Here is a 14,219-nt window from a genome sequence, read left to right as displayed (position 1 = left end):
TACAGCGACAGTCCTTGTGCGCATTGAGAATTACTGTTGAAGTTTCCTGTCTAGAAGTAATTCAGCGACCGACGCGTCAGTTTTTAGACGCTTCGTCTGCTTCGGTCGCACCATCGCTGGACGAGATCTCCAAGAATCACCTCAGTTTGGCTTTGCTCCTTTTCCTCTTCTCTTCTTCTTTCAGCGACCTCAAAAACGGACTTTCTTTTGCGGCGAACCGGTCGTAGATTCTCGTCCGCCGTCGCGACAAACTTTGTGCGAAATGCGAGTCAGTTACACTAGGGAGTTTGATTGACAACCTAACAGCCAATAGAAAATGAGGGAGCCTCGTTTTCTATTGGCTGATGTTTATCTGGCCTCAACACGTCCACAGTTGATAGATTTTCGTTCTTTTTTTTTTTGGTCATCATAATTACAAAGCTGCTGCGTCTCTGTAACGGTGTTTTAATCTTTCACTGACAATTTGAAACTAAAAAAAAATCCTCCATACAACCTTTAAGTTTTTCACAAATCCTGTAGGAAGAAGGACAATAACTTTTCCCCTTGATAAAATTCACCAAACATTCTTTTTGTTCAGGATTTAAATCCTCGATCTTGGGAATTATTGCCCAACACTGAATGTCTGTCTCTTCGCTGATTGGCTGGTACCTGAACTCGCACTTCCAGGGTTTTTTGCGAACTGTCTAGTGTATTCCGATTTCTGACCTAGTCGCTGGAGAGAAATGAAATTGAGTGGAGACACTAGGTGGCGCCAGACAAAACATGAAGCCTATATAGTATGAATATATCATAGAGACTGTAATATATTTAAAATGTCACAGATCGCAGCATACTCTGTTCTGAAAAAGTTGGGACATGAGGTCAAAAGGGTTAAGAACCTCTTCTCCAGTGCATACTTTTGTTGTGTCCTAAGGCAAGACACTTTGCTCACCTTCTATAAATGTGGTGCATGAGTGTGTTGGTGGTGAGAGCTCGGCAGTCAGTCTGTCCCGGGGCAGCTGTGACTAATGTAACAAATGTTCATTACTCACCACCAATGACTGTGAAGTGAATGAATAATGCAGAAAATTGTGGAGCGACTTTGAGCGTCTGGAAAAGCTCCGTGTGAAACTAAAGCTGGTGTTGCGCGTTTCAGGTATCGATGCTTCGGTGGTGGTGCAGCCAAAAGAGACTGAGGTCTTCGCTCGGCTCAGAGACATCGTGGTCACAGACGTCAGCCCCGACACCATCCACAAAAAGGTACAAGACTCTAGACTCCGTGTTTCGCAGATCTGTTTTGTTCTCTGCTCTCTTTGACCCCATTCTCTCTCTCACCTGTGTTTTTCAGGCGGTGTCGATCATGGGAGAGGAGGTGTTCAGTTTTAAGATGTCCCTGTTTCCCGAAGCGACGAAAGGCGAAGGCTACAGAGACATGAGCAAAGTGGACGGGAAAGTGACGCTGCGAATGGGCTGCATCCAGATCATCTACCTGCACAAGTTCCTCATGTCCATGCTGGTCAGACTCTCTCACACAAACTCAAACAGAGACACACAATACACTCTATATAATGGTTTAACATGAAAATTCTGATGTTTTGGTTAGATATTATTTGCCCATTTTGCTTTGTTTTATTCAAATGTTTGTTGTTTGTCTAAATTAAATGTTTTATGTCTGTTTTCCGCTTACGAGTCAAATTTGAGCCAGTTTCAGCGATTAAAACAAGTTGGTTAAATCCTAAAAGGACTTTCTCTGATCTGAACAGTCACTATCTAAACCTCAGCAACCGCAGCCAATCATGAGTCAGTGCTAGTGCAGCCTCTACAGCTCAGTGAGTGATTTTCTGGAGGTTCTGAGCTTTCACATGAGGCACTGAGGCATGGCCCGTCCACATACTGAGACAAACTTGTATGTGTCTCTATCTGCAGGTTAAGGCTCTAGAGCAGTGTTTCCCAAAGTCTGGGTCGCAAGAGATATTAATTTTTTTGGGTCGCCTTGTCACGATCTGCATGTCTGTCTGAAATAAACAGTTCTGACATGTGAGGTTTTCTGTGCTTACAAAAATGAAAACAAAGCACAGAAACTGAACTGAACTCTGCTCCTGATCTGCTGCGATGCTTTCCTCCTGCACCCCCGGACAGTTCAGTTGAATGTTGAAAAGAAAAAGAAATGGGCTACATTTAATGTCCAAATAGGCGACTTATGGATCTTTTTATTGCTGCTTCAATTACCGTTTTCATTGTTTAAAACTTGAGTCATACTAATTGTCCAGTCAACAATAAAATATCCTCATTAATGTTCAATAATGAATAATAATAATAATGCATCAGTTTTATATAGCGCTTTTTTGGACACTCAAAGACGCTTTACAGAGCATTATTCATTCACTCCAGACCCGGTGATGGTAAACTACTACTGTAGCCACAGCTGCCCTGGGGCAGACTGAAGGAAGCGAGGCTGCCAATCTGCGCCATCGGCCCCTCCGACCACCACCATCACTCACTCTCACACCACTTTCATAATAATGCTCAAATCCACCTTTATTTTGTGATTTACGAATAACATCTTTTGACTTTGGTCGTGAAGGTTTGTGACTTTTAAAATATGGGGCCCCAGAAAAAAAGTTTGAGAAACACTGCTCTAGAGACACCTGTTCAGTTGTGTTTGTGGTAACTTTAACAAACAAGGTTACACATAGTTCCATTAAACTACAATGCACATGACCCTCACTTAATTAAAGCGTTAGTCACAATAACCTGCACGGGTCGATACAAGCAGTTCACGGGCGATTTTTGGCTGTACGGGGCTCGCAAGTGGCTCGTACAAGATTCCAAGCTCATAGACGCCCGGTGAGGCCGTAGGGAGGAAATGTTCATGCACATTTTTTCCTGCGAGCGGCCTACAGGCGGCAGCTCGTAGCAAGCACGTATCTCACACTGACGGGGGAAATACGGGTCAAGTACGTGTCCGTGGATGTTGCGATCCATACGGATGTACGCGAAGTAGTAGATTCCTGGTCCAGCTCTTGGAACAAGAGTCTCGTACTGTCCCAGTATTGCACGTCTCGGTATCCAGGGCCGCACCCGCCAACGCCTCCGCCTTCTCTGTCTTTCTTCCTGGACACGGTCGCGAGCCAACACAGCCAATACAACTTCTCTTTCCTCTTCATCCTCCTGCTCCTTTAGTTGTAAGAGCCGTCTTGGCATCGCCATGGTCGAACGATGGATGAGTACGATGTGATGAAGTGGTGATGAACAGCCCAGTGTTATACAGCACGGTGATAAGAGGGCTGACTGATACGAGTGTAAGACTGTCACACAGGCCGCGTAAGAGGCTTGTACTTGCCTCATACAAAGGACTAGAGTGAGTTGCAAGTGGCCCGTACGAGATTTTGACTCTTACGTGACCCTTGTGACACTTAAGTACGGCGTACTATTGCCTCATGACAGTCTTAAGACCCGCACAACACTCGCATGCTTCACTTTGCCGAAATTTCTCCCAGGGTCCCACACGAGTCTCACGGGAGACTGCAAGCCGCACTTGCACCACCCTTGCGAAGCACTTAGAAAACACTCTCACGGGCCACCACGGGTCAAGAAATGTCAGCACTCGTACAGATGAATCGCCCTTGCAGATTATTGTGACTAAGCCTTAACTTAAGTTTGTCTGAACAGACGTGTTAACCTCACTGGATGAGCTGTACACAGCTGCTTTTAACGCTCTGCCTCGCACAGTATTTAATGATAGAATAATACTATGTGTGTGTCAGTACTCTGCTGTAAATCAAATGTTCTATTGCTTTTTGTTTGTCTGTTTTCCTGCATGCTCTTATCCTGTGTCGCTCGGTCTCTTCTGTTCTTTCAGGCTTCTTTTAGCGTTGAGTGTGGGTCTGCTGACGAGGTACAGCATGCAGCTCCCATCTGCATCGATCTCTGCCCCTTACAGCACTTTACAGCATTTAAGAACACTTTACTGCATTCTTCAAGGCTTTACTGCTCCTAATGCCTGTTTCAAAGTACCAAACTCGTCCAGTAACCGGCTCTTTGTGGCGCTAGTTCCAGTTCTGTTAAATATCCTGGAATCTCCTTCGTCCCTCATTTTACTGAATCTCTGTCGCACTAAAATAATCTGCAGTGTTGGAGGATTGTCACGTGAAGAGGCTCTGTTGTGCTGTTTTGAAAGGTTTTGAAAGCTTTTATTTAGCTTTTACACATTTATTGAGGAAAAAGCAAAGGGTGAGGAAAGAGAGTTAAGAATGTAACCCCAGTTCTATGAATCCATACTGGCGGTCAGTACAGATGAGAGATAAAATTAGGCCCGAAAGAGATTCCTGAACATTTGAATCAACTGGAAAAAGCGTTGCGGAGCCCGGTTGGACCTGATCACACAGAAAAATAAACCAATGCTAGTCGTACAGAGCCAGTCTTGCTTCAACAAACTGAATGTGCCAGGTGCATTATGGGAACGGCTTCTCGAGCTCTGAACCATGACATCGCCTGTGGCCTGTTCAAAAACAAACATGACGTAATGGAGATAATGTTTTCAATAAGACCACTCCTGTCCATCAGTGCTGTGCTCTTGGCCTGTTTACCTCCATCACCACAGCGCCCCCTGCCTGTGTGCACCTGTGACTACAACCGTCAACTCCATCTGTGTTTCATGAGCCTCACCGTTCACATTTCTGTTTCGTATTTACAGATCCATATGTTTTTAATGTTACTGAACTTGTTTAACCACATTAGTATCTTGACATAAGAGTATATTTTTGAGAAACCGAGGTTAGATTAATACATTTATTTATTTATACTTCAAAATGTTGTATTTTAACAATTACAAATTCACTAGAAAACAACTTTTATGCAAATATGAAATACAGTAGAAACGTTTTTCATATTAAATTCACGGAAATGCCCCCAGAGTAGTCAACGTAAATCATTCGTTAATTAGTTTTTCAATTTAAAACCAAAAATGAAAAGAAAATGAAAAAACAACTATTTTCTTCATTATTTATCTCCAAAACCAAAATGAAAAAAACTGATAATGATTCGTTTTTTTCGGTTTTCGATTTTGTGTTTAAATAAATAATGGGAAAAAACTGATAACTGGCGTTTCCCGTTTACGTGACTTAAACTGTGATGCCGGACTGAACCAGGACTAAACCAGGACTGAACCAGGACTGAACCAGAACTGAACCAGAACTGAACCAGATCTAAACTGTTTTCAGTCCTGATCTGGTGCCAGTCTTAGTCCCAGTCTCAATCACAGTCTGGTCCTGGTCTTGTCCCGGCCTCAGTCCCGGTCTGGTCCCAGTCTCAGTCCTGGTCTCAGTCTCGGTCTGGTCCTGGCCTCAGTCCTGGTCTGGTCCCGGTCTCAGTCTTGGTCTGGTCCCGGTCTCAGTCTTGGTCTGGTCCCGGTCTCAGTCCTGGTCTCATTCCCGGTCTAAGTCCTGGTCTCAATCACGCTATGGTCTTGGTCTGGTCCTGGCCTCAGTCTTGGTCTGGTCCCGGTCTAAGTCCTGGTCTCAATCACGCTATGGTCTTGGTCTGGTCCTGGCCTCAGTCCTGGTCTGGTCCCGGTCTCAGTCTTGGTCTGGTCCCGGTCTAAGTCCTGGTCTCAATCACGCTATGGTCTTGGTCTGGTCCCGGCCTCAGTCCTGGTCTGATCCCAGTCTCAGTGCTGGTCTCAGTCCCAGTCTGGTCCCGGTCTCAGTCTCGGTTTCAATCATGGTCTGGTCCTGGTCTGTTCCCGGTCTATGTCCTGGTCTCAGTCCCAGTCTGGTCCTGGTCTCAGTCCCGGTCTCGAATCACGGTCTGGTCCCAGTCTCAGTACTGGTCTCAGTCCCGGTCTGGTTCCTGTCTGATCCTGGACCTGGTTTAGTCCTGGTTCATTTCATATGTGGTGCAAAACTCCGACATCGCAGTTTAAGTCACGGAAACTGAAAAAAACAAAACGCAATCATCATCGTTTCATTTTGGTTTTGGAGACAAATAATGAAGAAAATTTATTAAATTTTTTAAATTAATTTTTTCATTTTCTTATTTTTGATTTTAAATTGAAGAACTAATGAACAAAGGATTAACGTGGAATGACCAGTGTATAATTTTAAGTCACACTATGTAACTTTACTGGAGAGGGGGTCCACCACCTGCTTGTTTCCATGGAAATGTCATTGCTTTGCCTCGAATGTTCCACAGTGAGGCATTAAACTTCTGTCTATCTGTTCATTCAGTTACATGTGCGTTTACTGCTCAAATATCTCTTGAAAAACCTGCAATTTTACTGGTTACCTGCTCGTCTCCATAGCGATAGACAAGTTTAATGCCATGCTGTGAAACATTCCCGGCGAAGCAATAATGTCTCCATGGAAACAAGCAGATGGTGCATGTTTAAAGCTTTCTTCTGCTTACACGACACGAGCAGGATTTATGAAACACAGATGAAGCCAGTGAACCGACAGGAGTCCACCACTGGGTTTAAACTGGTGGACGGTTTAGTTTTAGTTCTGATTCAGGTTTTTCTTTTTGCAGATGTTCATCGATAATTTCCAGACGGCGAAAGAGGCTCTGAGCCAGGCCACGGTGCAGGCGGCAGAGAAGGCCGCCTCCAGTGTCCGGGACTTTGCTCAGAAGAGTTTCCGTCTCTCCATGGACATCAGGCTGAAGGCTCCGCTCATCATCATCCCCCAGGACTCCAACTCCCACGATGCACTGGTGATGGATCTGGGTCTCATCACCGTCGGCAACAGCTTCTCCCTGGAGCAGGTGGAGGGGGTGGAGCTGCCCGCCGTGGTGGAGAAGATGGAGGTTAAACTCAGCCAACTCAAACTGTCCAGGTATCACACAGACGTACTCATTAATGACTCACGTATTTCTTCATTCTTGTGGTTTTAATTTTGTATTTAACACTGTTTTGGTTGGTTTGGGAATTAACTATTAAAATGTAAACATTAAAAAGTCCTGATCCCATTTGAATGCTGTGCTAAGAGCTCATAATGTGTTTATTGTGAACACAATTTGACTGTAGAGTCTGGTAACGGTTTATGGACTTAAAAATTACAAAGAAGAAATACAGATTTTTTCCTAAATGGAAACATTGCTAATGAAGCACTTTTTTTCTCAAAGACCATAACCAACTGTATCATCTGTTTGTTTTCAGACTGACCCAAAAACAGACAGTACCTGATCTGCAGATGCTTCAGCCAATCAGCTTCGAGCTGCTGGTCACAAGAAACCTCTGCTCCTCCTGGTTCAACAAGATCCCAGGAATCCAGGTCCAAGGAGTCCTGCACTCACTCAATGTAAGACTCAGTCTGGATAAATATGTCACTAGACATATTGTGGCTGTTTATTTCTTATGTAGACACATGTGCAATCTTAGACTTAGATTTTTATATAAGAAATTACCATATTTTCCGGGCTATTAGACGTGCTCTTAAGCCAAAAACGACTGCTCCACAATCCAGAGCGCCCTATACACGAATCCACTCGGGTGTCCCAGCACGACTTCAGTAAACTACAACCGCACCACCCGCAGAACACACAAACACACAAACACACAAACACACACGGAGCAGACAGCGACCGCACAGAGAAACGCCGACAATCCGTTGGTCCCAGACAGCACCTCCCTACACGCCACAACTGAACAAAGCCCAGAGTCACCGTGAACGAACAAACAAACAAAACCACTCACCCATCACACTGTTGTGTTTCCTTTAAAGTCCCACACGGTTTATTTGTGAAAAAAGTTCGAAAATAGACCATTTAATGACAGTGCGTTTTATAATCCAGAGTGTCTAATAGCCCAGAAAATACGGTATAGGAGTCTAGTAAGAAAAAAGGGAATCATTGGCTCCACAAGTGAAATGCATTTGATCAAACTTTAACTAAGTACAGAAAAGCTGAAAGCCGTATGCTTGGCATCATAATTTGTTTCTAATAACAGTCTAACCTAACAGAGTTAGACATTAATAAGTGCTTTAACTAAACCCCTTCAGTCACTGTTTTATGGAAAATGATTATATTAAAGATCAGAGAAATTAAACTTCTACCATCTCTAACTGCATAATTGAGAATAACCTGACTTAAATGACGTCTGTGTTTCTGTGTCACAGATGAGTTTGGGGGAGGAGGACCTGAGTCTGCTCATGAAGATCCTGGTCCACAACATCGGTGAAGGCAGCAAAGTGCAGAGGAACCTCACTCAGGGTACGGCTGCCCCACTGCATCATGAGAGAACACTCAGCTTATTTTATATTTCTCTTGTAGATCCATCAGAAATGCTCATGCTTTGGAAATGATAGTCTCCTTTGTGAATCCAGTTGTGTGTGTTTCTCAGAGAAAGAGTCAGATGCCCCGGAGCAGCAGCAGGAGGTGTCTCTGCCCTGGGCCCCCTCCTCTGAGCTCACTGCACTTCAACAGGACGAAATGGAGAACGCCATCAACCTCCTGCTCAAATTTGAGATTAAAGAGGTAAAAGATTCATCATGTTAATACGAACATTTTAAGACCAAAACGACGAGGTTCGAGCAGCAGGTACAGAGAAAGCGGTGACAGTTTTTCAGTGTAAAGCCAGTTGGAGCCAGAGCCACGGTCACTTCCTGTTTGTTTTAGACATGATTTTGTCCAGGTTTAGATCCAGGGTTTAGTCCCAGCTCAGTCCCAATACGTGCATCCCATATTTCGGACTTCCGGTCATCACGCAATTCATACTGGGAAGGATCCTCCTAAAAAGTGAGCATCAAACCTCCATGTTTGTTTTTTTCAAGTCTTTTGAACCATATCACTTTTGTTTCTGGTTCTGATATTGTCATATTTTAGTTTTGGGATTCGGACATCGTAATTGTGTGGTTGTTGGATCCTAACAGCGGAAAACGGCTCGAGAAATGGGAAGTTTGTGAACTCCATAAATGCAAAAGTGAATCAGATGTGTGTGACTGCAAACCTCTGTTCAAACTGTTTCTCTTCCCAACGGAATTGAAAAATAGTGAAACAGTGAAAACAAAATTCTGATCCCTCGCTCAACCTCGGTTACGAATTTAAAAAGTCAACGCCAAAGCAAAAGTCACCAACTGTTCACCAAGAAACACCTTCCACTGCAAAGAGACCAAGACGTGATGTTGCTGTAAAACCACAAGAACAAGAAAGTGCAGCTCAGTCTGTTTGTCTTCTGCTCCTCTCCATTAACAAACGGGATTTTGTTTTGTTGATGCTCCACATACAAAATGTTCACTGCAAAATCGGGATGATTTAGTCAGTCAAATGTTTCCTTTTTGGTTCTTCCTGTGGATCAATCCTGCCCATCACCTTCACCTTTCACTATTTTTCAATTCCGTTGGGAAGAGAAACAGTTTGAACAGAGGTTTGAGTCACACACATCTGATTCACTTTTGCATTTATGGAGTTCGCAAACAAATTTCTTTAGCCATTTTCCGCTGTTAGGATCCAACAACCACACAATTACGATGTCCGAATCCCAAAACTAAAATATGACAATATCAGAACCAGAAACAAAAGTGATATGGTTCAAAAGACTTGAAAAGATCAACTTTGACAACAAACGCATCCCACTGGGAAAACAAACATGGAGGTTTGATGCTCACTTTTTTGGAGAATCCTTCCCAGTATGAATTGCACGATGACCAGAAGTCTGAAATTCGAGATGCATGTGTTATTGTGAGGCCTCATAGAAACAGAGATTTTCAAATTTGGGACTTGAAACTGAATCTTACAATATTTTTGTTTCAGTGCCCAAACTCCCCAAAACTAAAACTAAATATGATTTCACAGTTTTCCGTTCTCTTAAATTCCTGTATTTCTGCCGTTGACAGGTGAAGCTGACCCTGAAAAAGCCCAAAGACCGTGTGGAGTCTCCGTTCTTGGTTCTTCATGCGTCTCAACTCGGCATTGACACAAGAGTCAGAAAATACGACATGTGTGCCACGGTTTACCTCAGAGAAATCATCATGAACTGCCTCGAATTCAAAGGTTTGTGGTAGATCTGTCCTTACAACTATTTTAAATAGTGCTGTCATGCGATTAAAAAAATTGAGAGATTAATTAATTATGATCTGTAATTAATTAATCTAATTAATCTCATTTTAATCTCACCTAAAAATTGCTGAGAAAAGCTTCAATTTGAGGTATTTTCATTTAAATTCATTATTACATTATTGTGGCAGATCAAAAGACTCATATAGATTTAAAAAAAGTGACTTTATAAAGTCATTTATTGTTTAACAAATCTCCCCAAATTTGGTTGTTGAGCCCAAGTCTCCATGAATAAGAAACTGTTTGCTGTAAAGTAGCAAAGACGAGGAAATCTGAACATAATAACTTTTGTCGACTTAAAGACAATAAAAAGTCCAGTCTTTCCTTAACCATATTAAAAATATTATTGATAGAGAAATGCTTTATATATGAGATCACTGGTTTTAGTCCTTGTTTTAGTCCTGGTTTAGACCTGCTTTAGTCCAAGTTTAGGATTCCCTGGTTTAGTCCTGGTCCTGGTGTTAGTCCTGGTTTTTATTTGGTTTAGTCCTGGTTTAGACCTGGTTTAGGAGACTGGTTTAGTCCTGGTTTAGTCCTGGTTTAGTCCTGGTTTAGACCTGGTTTTAGTCCTGGTTTAGACCTGGTTTAGTCCTGTTTAGTCCTGGTTAGTCCTGGTTTAGACCTGGTTTAGACCTGGTTTTTAGTTGGTTTTAGTTCTGGTTTTAGTTCTGGTTTAGTCCTGGTCCTGGTTTAGTCCTGGTTTAGTCCTGGTTTTAGTCTTGGTGTTAGTTCTGGTTTAGAGGCGCACAGGAGGAAGCTCGGTTTACGCCGCGTACGCGAGAAAACACGATCCACACACGGCTCACGGGAGCACGTCGGTGTCCATGCAGTAACTAGGACGGACGGAAACGTGTGTCCACGCGTTCTCAGGTTAATGACGATGATGAAGGTGTGTGTGTGTGTGTTGTGTGTGTGTGTGTGTGTGTGTGTTTGTGTGTGTGTGTGTTGTGTGTGTGTGTGTGTGTTTGTGTGTGTTGTATGGACAGTAGTGCAGACATCATGAGTCTATGCAGGTTGTTTTCAGGCGATATTATATATTTGTTTAATTCACTTCATTTTGTCGGAAGAATTTAATGATAACTATGAATGTTGAACAACACATAAAAACAGGTTTTATATCATAAAGTTAGAGATTAAAATGAGATTAACGCGATTAAAAAACATAACGTGCTAATTTTAAACGTATTTTTGTGAATTGTAATGTTATTTTTTGCCTGACACGTTCCACAATTTGGCATAAAACTGATCTATCTTGAATTTCTTCAGTTATAAATTTGTTGCAGGATCAAAACTTTAGACACAACGAAATCCAGGCCCTCCAAAGAAGTAAAAATCTCACAAGGACAAATGTTTTATTGCAAAAATAAACACACACACAAAGAAATATGTTCATTCCACAAATCTGACCAGTAACTCGGCCTCTAAACGTACAAAATGAAAGTGTCGTAGATAGATTTAGTTTTTGCCGTACTGTGAAACTCTCTACGCAACTAAATCTCCATGGAGAAAAGCAGGTGCTCACAGAAAAGTTCCACATTGCACCTTTAACGTGTGATTTGTTAGATGCCGGTGGACAGGACCTGTGTCTCGTCAGATCCTCGGCAGAGACGGGGGCAGAACTACTCAAAGTTCAATATTTTAAGGTAACTTTGTTCAAATACAAAGTCCTGGGTGTCAGCAGCGATTGTGATAAATGTAAATAACTAAAACATTGCTTTATAAACTTTTTTTTCAGGCGGATCGAAATGGGCCAAACTTTTCCTCGGTCTTCAAGAACACAGAGCAAATGATGAACGTGAGTACAACAGTGTGTTTGAATTTAAAAGGATCCCCGGCTACTTTGACACTCTGGTCTTATATGATTAACGTTGGCGTCATTTATAAATACGTAAAACCAAAAAACTCATATATGTTCGTTTGTAGTATTTTTTTAGTTCGCTATATTTGTTTACGTTGCAAAGCATTCTGGGTAGTGTCGTCACAAAGTTGTTATCTTCGGTTGTTGGGTTTAACTTGTGCTGTGGCTCAGTTGTTGAGTAATGTTGATAATTGATATTATGCCTCACGGTGCGGCTTTCGGTTGTAATTTCCAGTCCAGAACCAGGACTAAAACAGGACTAAAACAGGTGCAGGCTCACCTCTGGACCCGTCCCGACACTCAGTTCTGGTTCAGTTCTGGTTCAGTTCTGGTTCAGTCCTGGTTCAGTCCTGGTTCAGTCCTGGTTTAGTCCTCTAGGTTCAGTTCTGGGTCAGTCTTGGTTTAGTCCTGGTTTAGTCCTGGGATCAGTCCTGATTTAGTTCTGGTTCAGTCCTGGGATCATTCCTGGGGTCAATCCTGGTTCAGTCCTGGGTCAGTCCTGGATCAATCCGGGTTTAGTCCTGGTTCAGTCCTGGTTTAGTCCTGGTTTAGTCCTCTAGGTTCAGTCCTGGGATCAGTCCTGGTTCAGTCCTGGTTTAGTCCTGGTTTAGTCTGGTTCAGTCCTGGTTCAGTCCTGGTCCTGGTTCAGTCCTGGTTTAGTCCTGGTTTAGTCCTGGTTCAGTCCTGGTTCAGTCCTGGTTTAGTCCTGGTTCAGTCCTGGTTCAGTCCTGGTTTAGTCCTGGTTCAGTCCTGGATTTAGTCCTGGTCAGTCCTGGTTCAGTCCTGGAGTCCTGGTTCAGTCCTGGTTCATCCTGGTTTAGTCCTGGATCAGTCCTGGTTAGTCCTGGTAGTCCTGGTTCAGTCCTGGTTCTGGTCCTGGTTCAGTCCTGGTTCAGTCCTGGTCCTGGTTCAGTCCTGGTTCAGTCCTGGTTCAGTCCTGGTTGGTTCAGTCCTGGTTCAGTCCTGGTTCAGTCCTGGTTCAGTCCTGGTTCAGTCCTGGTTTAGTCCTGGTTTAGTCCTGGTTCAGTCCTGGTTCAGTCCTGGTTTAGTCCTGGTTCAGTCCTGGTTTCAGTCCTGGTTTAGTCCTGGTTTAGTCCTGTCCTGGTTCAGTCCTGGTTCAGTCCTGGTTTCCTGGTTCAGTCCTGGTTTAGTCCTGGTTTATCTCTGGTTTAGTCCTGGTCAGTCCTGTTTAGTCCTGTAGTCCTGGTTTAGTCCTGGTTCAGTCCTGGTTTATCCTGGTCAGTCAGTCCTGGATCAGTCCTGGATCAGTCCTGGTTTAGTCCTGGTTAGTCCTGGGATCAGTCCTGGATCAGTCCTGGTTTAGTCCTGGTTTAGTCCTGGTTTACTCCTGGTTTAGTCCTGGTTCAGTCCTGGTTTAGTCCGTATGCGGTGCAAAAGTCTATCATCTCGATGTTTCTTCTGTTCTTTTGTTGTTGTTCTGTAAGTTGATGACGTGTTTTTGACAGTCGAGTCACATCTGTGAATTCATATTCGTCCTGAAGAAAGCGTAATCATACATTTACTTTTTGTGATTGTAATTCTTGACGTCGTAACTTTTCAATTCGTATTCAGATGGATAAAATACAAGACTGGACTCATTCAGGAGTTTATGAATATTTATTTTAGTCTCAACTACACACAAATATGCACAGATTTTTATCCTATGCAGTCAAATATTTCTGAAAGTTTTCTTACTCCATAGGAATCCTTAATGATGCTCTGTGATTGGTCCAGTCTGAAAACCACTTTTGGTCTAGACCAGGAGTGTCAAACTCATTTTGGTCCGGGGGCCGTATCCAACCGACTTTGATCCCAAATGGGCCGGATCAGAAAACTCATGACATATAAACCCCAAAAATAACAATAAGTTCAAATATTTGTGCAGAGAAACAAATCTATTACACAAATCTTTTTTAATTGATGAACTCTTTCTTATTATAATATTATAATATTATGAACAACCTGAAACTTTAAGAAAAATTCAATTTCAACACAATGTTTTAACATGAACTTGTATGCAAACAGGAATAAGTCAATTTTTCTTGGAAAATCCTGCATTCTGTGTCCACTTTTCTCATGTTGGACATTTTTCTGATGAGGGGTGTCACGGTCAACAGTCAAAACGATCGTCCTTTAAGAGCGTTTGGAAAGAGACAAGTCTTCATTTGTGCTGCTCTGGTGGAGGGGCCACGTACAGAGACGCTGGAGATTCTGCTATGCTCAGCACCGCAGAAAATTACCAATATTTTAATAGAAAATATAATTAAAATATTTTAGTAGAAAATCACACAAGGGCCACATTAAAGGTCTTGGAGGGCCGGATCTGGCCCCCGGG

The 14,219-nt window shown here is 42.9% G+C and overlaps 1 protein-coding gene across 1 annotated transcript in view; it reads left to right on the top strand.

Moving 5' to 3' along the window:
* LOC110168199 (intermembrane lipid transfer protein VPS13C) overlaps window positions 1–14,219 on the top strand; it is a 183,368-nt gene that overhangs the window by 71,785 nt on the left and 97,364 nt on the right. The window contains 9 exon segments of the mRNA XM_055154670.1: window positions 1,136–1,239; window positions 1,328–1,495; window positions 6,505–6,809; window positions 7,133–7,274; window positions 8,091–8,184; window positions 8,315–8,448; window positions 9,807–9,963; window positions 11,590–11,669; window positions 11,762–11,821. Coding sequence (XP_055010645.1) covers window positions 1,136–1,239; window positions 1,328–1,495; window positions 6,505–6,809; window positions 7,133–7,274; window positions 8,091–8,184; window positions 8,315–8,448; window positions 9,807–9,963; window positions 11,590–11,669; window positions 11,762–11,821 — 1,244 coding nt within the window.

This window comes from Boleophthalmus pectinirostris, unplaced genomic scaffold, assembly GCF_026225935.1.
Source record: "Boleophthalmus pectinirostris isolate CB_2022bp ecotype Guang Dong unplaced genomic scaffold, ASM2622593v1 HiC_scaffold_19, whole genome shotgun sequence".
In the NCBI taxonomy this organism is placed as follows: Eukaryota; Metazoa; Chordata; class Actinopteri; order Gobiiformes; family Gobiidae; genus Boleophthalmus; species Boleophthalmus pectinirostris.
The sequence above is the reverse complement of the archived record's forward strand: the minus strand, read 5'-3'. Positions and strand labels throughout refer to the sequence as shown.